The following is a 13261-nucleotide window of genomic DNA, read 5'->3' as shown; positions in this document are numbered from 1 at the left end:
ACTCTTAGCTATTTTCAGATGCTCCAACTCATGTAAGTCATCTGTCAAGTGACTGTCCACCATATCCTTGTGCAGTCTTCCTTGAAAAATCACCAAACAGTGGAATTTTCCTTAAAAGATTTCCTTTCATGTTGAACTTTCAAAGGTAGTTACTCTTGTATGGAGCAAGCCCCAAGTTACAACTAGCATCATTAACTGTATAGGCTGGTTTGTGTTTGGTCCATAAGAGCTATTTTATTTTGCTGTAGGTTCTTAAACTCAGCTTGCATGAGGCTTCCAACCAGTTGTTTCCTTTCAACTGTTCTTTCCTTTTTTGAGTGATGGTCAGAATTTTTGTACAGATTTTTATTTGTGTGAGTAACTTTCGATAGATTTCAGTAAATAAAGTTCTGCCATTGTCTTTTAAGTACCTACCCATCCAAAAATAAAACCAACTCTGATGTTTGAATTTATACTACAGACATACAATAAATTTTACAAATCTGAGTGATGCTTCTTTCCATGACCCAATTTACTGAAAGTGGCATTAATTATCTGAATCCATAAGTCAGTTTTCTTGTGGCAGTGTGCAGGGTTTTTCATGTCTCACGGAAAGTAAGTTGTTATGAAATAGGGTCAAAGTAGAACTGACAAGCAATTTGTAAAGATATATTCTTCTTGTGACATCATTTTATGTCTATGAAACATACTGAATAATAAAATGGTATCAAAATTATCTGTAGTCTCTCCAGGAATAGGACTGGGCATCATGTTACTAAAATGTACATTAAGGCTAGCAAAACCTGACAACACAACAATAAATTTCACATAAAAGAAGAAAAACTTAGATTAGATGAAACTTTGTCACCAGTATTGAATACAATAAATAATATCAAATCAATCAATACAGGTGACAGTTGAAAGTCGATGCCACCTTGGGGCATAAACTTGGATTTACTGCTCATTGTGAGAAGCTGTCATTACTATTAGGCTATCTGTGTCACTCACACCTCCAGTCATTTCATTTTAGTGCATTTAATTAATTTCAGAACATCATTCCATTCATCTGCCAGGCTCTGGGACTCACATTCGCCCATAAATAGTCAGTTTTATGCCTTAGACTTTAGTCTCACACATAATGACCACCAACAGTGAGTGGAAGCTCAACAATGTTTGAGCTTCTGGTGGTAAATACCACATATTTTCTCACAAGATATTTGAAAGTGAACTACCATAAATTTTTAGTAGCTGCACATTTCTCCTATTATTTCATCATTATACTCGAGTAATGTGTTTACATCAAGTTATAAATTTTTTTTTTAATCAAGATTCTTCCAATGATAAATATGACATATTTTAATTGTAATTTAATTTTCTTTCTTATTGTCTGATACATGCATCTTTATATTAAATAATAGGAGGAAAATCATACAAACTTTTCTGTGTATTAAACTGACTATGCTATTGGTTCACGCAAATTAGGTAATTTTTCATATTGCAAAAACTTGTATTACCAATTTTATCCAATGAGAGTCCTTTTGAATCTATAGTTCTATCTTTTAGTTTAATAAATATATTATCTGTCTCTGAAATCAATGCAGCAGTACACTGACTTCTGTTGTATGTTGTCTGTTGAATACATATTGATTTGTTATGTATATTATCTGCATTGTCTTTTGAGTTTTTCTGATTCGTTTTGATTTTTTAGAATCAGTTGTTCAAGCAGTTCTTTTGATTTTTGTTACCTCATAGAGTCCATAGCATTAATATTTCAGTGGATATTGCCCTAATGTCATAAATCTCAATCTAATCAATGTGTATTATGAAGTTCCGTATTTTGTAATACTGTAACTTTTTATGAATTAGTCCTATTCTGCAAATATGTCAGACAAAAATGTGGACCACATATCTGTACCATGATAATGATATAAGCAGCATAGCATAAGGTTAACAAACATATATGGGAAATTTTATTTTGTGTTACATCAGTATATTTTGATATATTCCTCAGCAAGTTGTGCGGTTGCTGTCTGGCGACTGTGAGGACCATGCTGTGCTGCTGTGTTGCTACCTTCTGCATCTGGGAATGCAAGCCTGGCTGCTCCTTGGAGTTGGTGTGCCCCATGGACCAGCTGCCTATGTTTTAACTCGAGATGCCCCAGGAACTTTCCGCATTTGGGATCCTGTGTCTGGTCAAGCATGTAACATCACAGACACATTCTGTCCTCTCCAAAAAACATATTGCCTCATTAATGAAGACAATGTGAGTATTGGTACTGATGATTAAGTTACACTGAATACAGTAAGACTTTCTACATTTAATGCAATAAATATTGGAGGTAGTTAAGCAAGCAAGCACATAGAAATAATAATACAACTGGGAATTTCATCCTTAACACATAAGGAAACAAAGCAAAAATACTTATGGTTCATGCAAAAAAGGGTTAAGAGGCCATCAGTTGATGTCCATTCTAAACATTACTAATAATAATTTCATGTGGCTCACTGAAACCGACTGGACACAATTTCAGCAGCTTAAGTGTCCTGTAACCTGCTCTAGTTATTGAACTGGGGAAAGAGGACATACAGTTTAACATGAAATCTGAACCACATGGTGTTTCTGATGACTCCTCACAGAACAGAGAGATGAAGACTGGATTAAAACAAAGACTGAAAAATCTGCGGCCGAGATTCGATCCTCTCAGTTTCCAGGCATGCATTTCACTGCTAAATCAACAGAATCAACATGTATATAGATAGAATCAAACAATGTGAAATCCAGGTTGGAATATGAACAATCGGTTGCTACTCACCATAAAGATGACACAGTGAGTTGCACACGGGCATGGACTGTTACACATTGCGTGTGCACACGCGCTCACACACACACACACACACACACACACACACAAAGCAAGCACACGTAATGTACCCATGACCACTATCTCTGGATTTCTGTCCACTCCGGCCAGAATGCAATGGTGTTGTGCTGAATAGAAGCAGCAAGGCAGAGTGGGGGGATAGCGGGGGTACATGTAGGGAGAAAGGAGTAAGTGCTTTCTGGCCATGTGTGCAGGGAATAGTGCAGAAAGCACATTGTGAGGATAACTCCCTTCTGTGCAATTCGGAAAAGCTGGTGGTGGAGGAGTGGATACAGATGGCCCACGTTGTGAAGCAGACATTGAAATAAATTAAAAACAAAGATTCCAAGACTTACCAAGCGGGAAAGCCCCGGTAGATAGGCACAATGAATAAAACACACAAACACACACACAGAATTTCGAGCTTTCGCAACCGGCGGCTACTTCGTCAGGAAAGAAGGAAGGAAAAGGAAAGATGAAAGGATGTGGGTTTTAAGGGAGAGGGTAAGGAGTCATTCCAATCCTGGGAGCGGAAAGACTTACCTTAGGGGGAAAAAAGGAAATCCACACATACACATGTGTGTGTGTGTGTGTGTGTGTGTGTGTGTGTGTGTGTGTGTGTGTGTGTGTGTGCATGTGCGCGCGCGAGTATATACCTATCCTTTTTTCCCCCTAAGGTAAGTCTTTGCGCTCCCAGGATTGGAATGACTCCTTACCCTCTCCCTTAAAACCCACATCCTTTCATCTTTCCTTTTCCTTCCTTCTTTCCTGACGAAGCGGCTGCCGGTTGCGAAAGCTCGAAATTCTGTGTGTGTGTATGTGTGTTTTATTCATTGCGCCTATCTACCGGCGCTTTCCCGCTTGGTAAGTCTTGGAATCTTTGTTTTTAATATATTTTTCCCATGTGAAAGTTTCTTTCTATTTTATTTACATGGACATTGAAATAAGTTAGTTATGTTTAGCAATTTGTGCCGCAATTTGGTGGTGGCCATTTATCCCGGTGCTTCGTAGTCATACCAATATAAAAATCTGTTTACTGATTGCAGCAGAGCTGTTATATGACGTGGCTAATTTCACATTTGGTCCAGTCTCTGATGGGATAAGGTAAGCAAGCATGTGACAGAACTGGAATATGGAGTGCTGGGTAGGTGGATTGGGGCAGATCTTGCACCTGGGTCTTCTGCATGAAAAGGATCCCTTTGTCAAGGGGATGGGATTGGGAGTGGCATAGTTATGGGCTAGGTTGTAGGGGTCAAGTGGTTGATGGAATGTCACTTTATGGGGGAGTGGTGGTGAGGGGGGGGGGGGGGGGGAGAATAAGCTTGGGATGACTGCCCCTCATTTCGGTGGCAAAATATTAGATAATCAAAGTCCTGGCAAAGGATGTGGTTCAGCTGTTTCACTGTGGGATAGAATTGGGTGACAAAGGGAGCAGTTCTTTGTAGCTGGTTCTTATGGGTAGTGGGAGGATTGATGATGTGTGGGGATGTGGCACAGGACAGCAGTTTATGGAGTAGGTCGGGGGGGGGGGGGGGGGGGGGGTAGTGCCTGTCTGTAAACCTTCAGGGATTTCTTGTCACTGCAAATATGTCACCCCCAGCTGGCCCGGCTGTACGGGAGAAATTTTTTTGGTGAGGAAGGGATGGCAGCTGTTCAAATGCTGGTACTGCTGGTGGTTGGTGGGTTTAATGTGGACAGATGTGTGAATGTAACCATCGAAGAGGAGGAGGTCAATGTCCAGGAATATGGGTTGAGGAGAACCAGGTGAAGTGAATGGGAAGAAAGTGTTGAGGTCATGAAGGAATAGGACTGAGTGTCTGGCCCCTGCTCCAGATCTTGAAGATATCATCAGCGAACCTTAACCAAGCCAGAGGTTGGGGTTTTGGGAGGCTAGGAAGGTTTCCTCTTGATGGCTCATAAGGATGTTGGTACAGGTAGGTGCCATGCTGGTGCACATGGGTCTGTTGCAGATTTGTTTGTATACCTTTCCTTCAAAGGAGAACTAATTGCACATTAGGATAAAGTTAGTAATGTTTGTGAGAATGGAGATAATGGTAATCCTAGAAATGTTGATAGGTTTGGAGAAAGGCAACAAATATGTAATATGGAGTTTGCTAAAGAGGAAGGCTATATAGGTGGCTCTTTCAATAAAAGCAGGTGCAAATGGCAGAAGCATAGATTTGTGAGAGATTTAAGTAAAAGTAATGGGAATAAATTTGCGGGGAATGATGTAAGTTATGAATGTGTAATGAATGAGTGTGTGAATAGTGATGAATGGAAAGATTCAGGGGTTTAAAAAGGAGTTAAAGAGGAGTTAAATTTTGTGGAAGCAAATTGTGTGGAGAGTTCTGAAGAGGTATTAGCAAATAGTAGCAATTGCAGTAAGGAAGGTGTAGTTGTAACAAGTATTTGTGAGTCTGCAAAAAGCGTCGATGTTAGTGGAGGCAGTGTAGCTTTGGTCTCGCCAGCTGCAAGTGAGGGTGATTGTGTTTCAGCGGAAAGCATCAAGGTTACTAAGGGAGGCTTAGCATTGGTCTCGCCAGCAGTTGAAGTTAAAAATGTATCTGCAGAGGTAGAGTAATGGTAATTTATGTAATTATGTAAAAGCTACTGGTATTGATACTTCGGAGGAAGGAATTTACACGTTTCTAATCATGAATGAAGGCAAAATGAAACTTATTTATGAATGTGTGAATCTAAAATGTATGTCAGAGTGTGAAAGTGAGAATGTATGTAAAATAGGATTGGGGGCTAATCTGGATGAAAAGTGTGTAGAAATGGCAATATGTGCTGATTTTTTTTCCAATCACAGCGGAATGTAGCAAGTCTGGAAGTCCCATAATTGTATGACAAGGTAGCAGCAATTTGTGTAATGTACCGGCGGAGGATAAAGTGTGTATGATTCCCTTAAAGTTAATTTGTCAACGGAGGAAAGTAAGGTTTCTGAGGTGAATTTATGTAGTGAATTAAATAGTGTGTCAGCAGATAAAGTTGCTGAGATGAATATTTATGGTAATGATGGCTTAGGCATCAATGTATTGTTTCAGAAAGATAAAGTGTTTAACAGTGAATTGATGTGTAATTTTGTTGAAGCTGCAATTGTTGATATTTTTGAGGGGAAAAACAGTAAAGTTGTGCATGCTGTGGGTAGTGAATCAGTGAAATGTATGGAAGAACTAAGAAAATTTAGAGATGGCTGAAGTAAATAGTGTGGATGCGGATAGCTTGTGTAATGAAGTTCATACGAATTGGTATGTGAAGGAGGAGTGTGATTCTAATGAGACTGATTTGCATTGGTATGCTAGAATGTTATGGTCATTGCTGCCACATATGTAGAAACAAGAGAAGTTTGAAATAACTAAGGGCATATAGAGAAAGGGGAGAAATGAAAAGCTGTTCTAATTTGTAATTAGTGATAGTAATTTTGGAGGGATAATTTATATGTTTTACTTGGGGATTCATTAGTAATTTGTTAGTTTATTGTGGCAAGAGGGGGAGTTTAGGCACTTAGGGTGTTTGGAGGTCAGTGACTTTGTGAATTTGAGTAAAATATGTACCCATTTATGCTTTGTATAAGAGTGTGGCAAAGAATTTAGTGGTCAATTTGAAGGGCATTAAATGTGTAATTGTATGTGCACACAATTTTTGGTGTGTGGAGGTGGGAAGAATTTATAAAAGTCAAATAAATAGAACTTACGGGAATTTGAGCTTACTGCGATTCAGTCGTTTGCCTTGTGACTTTGTTCCTAAAGTATCGTTTTCCATTGGAGGGAATCATTAGTGAGGATCCTGGTTGGTTTTGGGAAATGGTTTGTTGAAGGGTTTGTACTTTTGGTTTTCGTTGTAGACAAATTTGTCTTGATAAATGGTGGAACTCGGAATTCAGAGGCAGACACAATTTCTGTGAGGCACTTGGTCAAAAGACTGATGTGAGTTGATCAATACCTCATGGTAAAACGTGTGTAGTGCAACGGAAAAATTAGTGCAAGAAGGTGCCTTAGCACTGAGTGAGTGGCACAAGAAGTGCTTACAAAATGACACGTAAGTGAAAGCGTATTTAAAAAACTTCATTTCTTGTCAAAAAAAGTTGTGTATGCATAACTGAAATGCTGGCATTTGTTTAATATGCTGTTTCGTTCATAATTTGTGTTAGTTTATTTCAAAATTCATGCTTCTCCCACACCACTACAAAAATTTTCTGAACCCTATTGGCCTGGCGTTTTAATCAGTTAATTCTGTTCTTTGTAATTTGTTTATGTGTACTAGTATGAACTGAAGGTTGCTACTTCTGAACATTCTGGTAAGCCAGAATGTTAATAAGTGGAGGTGGGTGAGGTAACGGGTGAATTGTAGTGCCCTGAAAATATTCTAAGTTCAGAGTTGGCGTGGCCACTTGGCGGGCACGGGCCGCTCGGCAAGCCGACCACGTGGTGCCGGATGTTCGCCAAAGCAAGAGGGGTCGAGCCAAATTGTGTGGCTAGGAATTCCATGTTGATGCTGTGACAAGGACGGTGCTTTGTGTCGATGAAGGAGATGTCTATGCTGGGAATGCCAAATATGGCAGACTTTGTGAAACCATAATAGCAGACATTTCACAGTTCGTATGGAAATTAATAGTAGCCAGATGAATCGTGATACCTCAAAAAGAAACATGTGCATTACCATTATTTGCATGACGATTCTGATGGTGTAATCAGATTTTCAATACCTTTATTAATTTAAAGTTTAATATCTGATGATAAATTATACAAGTAATACCCAGCAACGAATTTCCAAAATCTAAGCATTTCATCTGATTTTGTAGATCGATGTGTCTTTAGGAAGCTTTTAGTGTAAACCTAAATTGGTATAAATTACAGGCATGTGACTTGAATAGTACATGAGTTATTGGAGGTCAAAGTGGCCGATTACTATCAATCACGTCAGGGCATAAGTACTCCACAGTTACATGAAAAAAACATTAGCAGCATGCTCATAATATATTTATTCTTCTATGCCTTTGTTTATATCTAATAAATGCTCTTCATGAAGAAATTGGTCAATTATTTACTGTGTTTTAGAAAGCAGTGAGACGTTAGGCTAGTGGCCTACTTTTGCTTATGATACCTTTGATATATGTCTATTCAATTTGTTTATGTGTTTAATAATGTGAATTAGAGCATGTTTATGGCCCAGCCATAGGAATATTTATTTAATTTCAAGTTATTTTTTGTAACTCCAGTACTTCGTATGTGTTTAAATACGTTTGTGAGTGTACATTGGCTTGGAGACATGAAGGGAGCGCTATAGCTAATCGCAGCGCTTATCAATGGTGAGACTGTATGTAAGTGGGAGAAGGATCATTTCGAGAGAGGACACGGGGGTTCTGGAGAGCGGAACAGTGCGGCGCGAGGGGTGGTCGCACAGGATGGGAAGTGCTGGACGCGACGGCACGACGCATGCACAGTTGGCGGAAAGGCTTGGACAGCGCAGCAGTTTGCGCATGTTTGCGGAGGATAGAAATATTTCGGAGTGCTGATGTGTGATATTGTGTGATATCTATGGCTTCTGCAGTGAAGTCGTAGTATGTGTTCAGAAGTGAATATCTTGCGAGCTATGTTGTTGTTCATAACTAATTACGTGAATAGGAATCTATTGTTACTCTGTTATTCAACTTATATTTTATTCAATTGCTGGACCATAGACACCAAAAAGTGTTTTGCAGAAAAATACTGCATTCTCAAAAGTACTCCTTCTATTGTACTCATCATTAAAATTCGTTAAGATAGTACCTGCAGATTTTATTTAATTCCAATCTTTCATTTATAAATTTATATATTACTTTCATAATTTGCGATTGCCAAGTGATAGAAACCTTCAACCTTTTGATTCATGTGTACATTCTTATTGTATACTGTAGACTCAGCATTATTTGGCCTGTAATGTGGCAACTACGTATCCGAGCCCCTAGACAACAAAACCAGCCAAAACTTTTAATATTTCAACGTTGAGTCAGAGGGTATGTAGTTGAGAGCCACACCACATCATTTCATTTTATTATGACTGAAATGCCGCATTGTGTTTCAGTTGTTTGGCTTTTCAATTTCCGATGAAGTTAAGTTGCTTCTTCAGGACCTGACCCCTTCCGGTGGCCTTACAACCAGCAATCAAGCAGGAACTTGACTGGCTCCAGGCTGCTGACATTCTGGGGCCTGTAACATACAGTGCCTGGGCGACACGATTGGTGGTCATATGGAAACCCAATGGGTCCCTTCGGGGGGGTGTGGGGACTTTGGTGCTACTGTAAATGCTCAGTCCCACGTATACACTTACCCCATTCCCCAACAGGAAGACCTTCTCGCCAAGCTTGCCAGGGGAGAGTACTTTTCAATGATCGACCTAGCTGAGGCATACCACCAGTTACCCTCAAATACCAATTTCCAGAACATCTTGGTTATCAACACGCCTTTCAGATTATACAAGTACTAGCGCCTTCCATTTGGTGTCTCTTTGATGCCAGTCATTTTCCAGCTGTTCCTGGAGCAGCTTACACAGCCTATCCCTGCCCGCGTTAATTATCTGGATGACATCCTGGTCACCAGGCATTCCTGCCAGGTTGTTGTTGTTGTTGTTGTTGTTGTTGTGGTCTTCAGTCCTGAGACTGGTTTGATGCAGCTCTTCATGCTACTCTATCCTGTGCAAGCTTTTTCATCTCCCAGTACTTACTGCAATCTACATCCTTCTGAATCTGCTTAGTGTATTCATCTCTTGGTTGCCCTCTGCGATTTTTGCTCTCCACGCTGCCCTCCAATGCTAAATTTGCGATCCCTTGATGCCTCAGAACATGTACTACCAACCTGTCCCTTCTTCATGTCAAGCTGTGCCACAAACTCATCTTCTCCCCAAATCTATTCATTACCTCCTCATTAGATGTATAATCTACCCATCTAATCTTCAGCATTCTTCTGTAGCAACACATTTTGAAAGCTTCTATTCTCTTCTTGTCCAAACTATTTATCGTCCACGTTTCACTTCCATACATGGCTACACTCCATAGAAATACTTTCAGAAACTACTTCCTGACACTTAAATCTATACTCGGTGTTAACAAATTTCTCTTCTTCAGAAACACTTTCCTTGCCATTGCCAGTCTACATTTTTATCCTCTCTACTTCAACCATCATCAGTTATTTTGCTCCCCAAATAGCAAAACTCCTTTACTACTTTAAGTGTCTCATTTACTAATCTAATTCCCTCAGCAGCACCCGACTTAATTCGACAACATTCCATTATCCTCGTTTTGCTTTTGTTGATGTTCATCTTATATCCTCCTTTCAAGACACTGTCCATTCTGTTCAACTGCTCTTCCAAGTCCTTTGCTGTCTCTTATTACAAGTGATGTTTTTTTCAACCGAAGGTGGAATACTTAGGCCACTAGCTTAGCAAAAATGGCATTTGCCCTTCGGGTCATAATGTCACAACCATTGAGGTTCTTCCTCATCCCAAGGACTTACCTTAACTCCAGGTGTTTTTGGGCAAGGTTGCTTATTACTTAAAGTTCTTACCCCAGGCTGCCTCCATCGCTCAACCCCTCAATCACTTGCATCATAAATGGGTACCTTTTGATTGGACTCCTGCCGGTGACCAGGCTTTTCTCCATTTAAAGGCTATGCTGAAGTCTGCCCCTTGCCTTACTCCCTTCTTTCCGGACCACCCCTAGGTTGTGGTGGCTGAAGCATCAACTTGTGGCATTGGGGCTGTCCTCACGCATTGGAATGCCAATGGCTCAGATCAGCCCATCGCTTATACATCTAAGACGTTGACCCCAGCACAACTGAACTACTCCCAGATTGAAAAGGAGGCTCTGGCGATAGTGTTCACCATCCAAAAATTTCACATCTATCTCTTTGGGGCAAAGTTCACCCTCCTGATGGACCATAAACCCTTAGTTATGCTTTTTGGACCACACACTCACCTTCCAGAGTGGACGGCTCAACATCTCCGGTGCTGGGCGTTAGTTTTACGGAATTATGCTTACACATTCGGTATAAGCCCACTGCCCTTCATGCTAACATGGACACTTTGTCATGCCTCCCAGCAGGCTCTGATCCTGCATTTGACCAATAGGAGGTCCTCTGCTTTCTCATTGACTCTACCCACCGGGATGCGCTGGACTGTCTGCCTCTTATGGCTGCTCTTATGGCTGTCAGACCAATGGTATCAAACATATCTGTAGCCCATCTTTCCACCCTTCCTCCAATGGCGTGGCAGAGAGGCTTGTCCTCACATTTAAATAACAGTTGACGAAGGCAGTCAAAACATCTACAACCACGTCGGCCCTCACCCTGTTCTTGAGCACCTACCACAACACTCCAATTGACAGACGTAGTCCGGCGGAGCTCCTCCATGGGCAGTCGTGCTCCTTTTGCTGATGCCACCCCCTCCTGCCCCCACTCCTGGCCCTCTCAGCATTACACCCCCGGTGCAGCCGTGTGGGCCCACATGTATGGGAGCAAGGTGGGTTGGATGCCTGCCACAGTCATCGTGGCCCATGGGCGGTGTGTGACGTCAGTGCAGATGTCGAAAGGGTTGGAGTGCCGCCATTATAATCAGCTCAGCCCATGTACCCCTGTGGGACTCCCACAGTCACCTCCTCCTCTGCTATCTCCTTTGAGTACAGACGTGGTCCTCGATTCGCTGCCACTGCCCCCGGTTGCAGCCTCTCTGTGAGCCTGCCGCCAGCCCTCCCCACCCCCAAGTGGATTGGCAGCTCCCTTCACCACCCTGGCCTCTGGGTCGACCATCCTGGACACCTCGGATGTCCCTTTCCCTCCCTCCCTCCCTGCCTACGGCGGTTGACGAGCCCAGGTCTTCTCCCATCTGCCAACCACTGCGGCACCGTCTGGGGCATTTCCGCCCCAATGCGCAATTTTCAGGGGGGAGGGATCTGGTACCGAGTGTAGCAGGTTTCGAATCTGTGCCAGATGGCATGGACCTCGATTACCATTAGAGGTCTCTGGCAGCTGCCGTGCCATAAACCGTGGCTGCACGCCCTCGTGGCCGGCGTATAATGTGAGGGCGGCACTGTGGAGCACATGGTCCCAGCAGCCAATAGCGACATATCCTGTCATGTATTTAAGAGCTTGCCTCTCACTCAGCAAGGCTTTCTGATATTCACGTGAGTCCCTCGATATCTCGCTTACAGACATTGTGTTTACTTTGCTTATTTCCATGTACTAGTGGACATTGTCAATTTCGTGAGGAATTCACTTGTGACCCCATTGCTTCTTGCGTGTTGTTGTTCTTGGTGTCTTGTTTGGTCATCTGTTGTTGTAGGTGTCCATCCTTTCCTGTTCATTTGTCTTGTTTGCTCATGGGCTGCTCCCGTTTGGTCCTGCCCCACTTTTGTTCACGGCCACCCCTTGACTGTTCCGGTCACAGTTACAACACTGTGTATGGTTGATCTTTCTTCTGCTGAAAGCTTGGTGTTCTTAGGAAGGAATCTGGGGAAGTATGGTTAGGACAAGTTTGAGGTAAGTAATTTCTTGAAGGTTACCAGGGGATGGTTAGGTGGGTTGTTGGGGGTCGGGGGTGAGGGGGGGGGGGGGGGGGGGGAGGATGGTCAAGGATGGATGGTGGTATGAACTGGGAGAGGTAGGGTACAATGTTGGGATTTGTAGCAAGTAAGTGTTTCAATTGCAGGGATCAGGAGAAAGGTCTTTGGCAAGTCCAACATGGTTAATTTTGGGTGTAGGGCAAAAAGTGAGGCTTTTGGATAGTGTTGAAGTTTCTGTGGTGCTAAGAAGTTTGGTGGAAAGGGTAACAATAGTGATCTAGGATTGTTTTGGCTGTGGATTTAGTGGTGTTCTGATAGGGTGATTTGAGGGATGTGGCAAGTTGAAAAGGTCAGCTAGGGAGAATCTGCGTGCTGTTGAGGATTGACAAGGAGGAACACTGTGATAGGATAGTGGCTGGATAATGGTGATCCAAGGCAGCAGTCGGATGTCACCAGGCGGGATAACTTATATAGGTGATGTCAGGGACACACTTCCAGGTGCAGTAGATATGATATATGTAGAAGGAATCACACAGTAGCAGTATCTCATCAAGGGAATGAATGTAGTTGTGAGTGCTTGTGCCATTGAGATGTGTTTTTGCATTACTGGGTTTATGAGGGTTAGGGACAGGCAGCTTCTGGAAAGGTTAAGGTCTTTGTAAAATGATGGGTGGAATTGAGAGAAATGAATTTTTATGGTTAGGCTGTTGAGGGGATTCCATGGTTTAAGCAACATTTAAGGAACAGGTTGTGGAACTGGGTTTTAGAGAGAACTTTCCTGAAATTGTGCAGAAATACAGAGCCGGGGTCCATTGTGGCAGGGACAATCAGGAGGAAACGGGAAACGATGTAGCAAAACGGGCAAATGAAGGCATTAACTGGTTGT

The 13261-nt window shown here is 42.1% G+C and overlaps 1 protein-coding gene across 1 annotated transcript in view; it reads left to right on the top strand.

Moving 5' to 3' along the window:
* LOC126355338 (coiled-coil and C2 domain-containing protein 2A) overlaps window positions 1-13261 on the top strand; it is a 536251-nt gene that overhangs the window by 487937 nt on the left and 35053 nt on the right. The window contains exon 23 of the mRNA XM_050005633.1: window positions 1991-2242. Coding sequence (XP_049861590.1) covers window positions 1991-2242 — 252 coding nt within the window. The remainder of the gene's footprint in view (window positions 1-1990; window positions 2243-13261) is intronic.

The sequence above is a fragment of the Schistocerca gregaria genome, chromosome 3, assembly GCF_023897955.1.
Source record: "Schistocerca gregaria isolate iqSchGreg1 chromosome 3, iqSchGreg1.2, whole genome shotgun sequence".
Taxonomy (NCBI): Eukaryota; Metazoa; Arthropoda; class Insecta; order Orthoptera; family Acrididae; genus Schistocerca; species Schistocerca gregaria.
The sequence above is the reverse complement of the archived record's forward strand: the minus strand, read 5'-3'. Positions and strand labels throughout refer to the sequence as shown.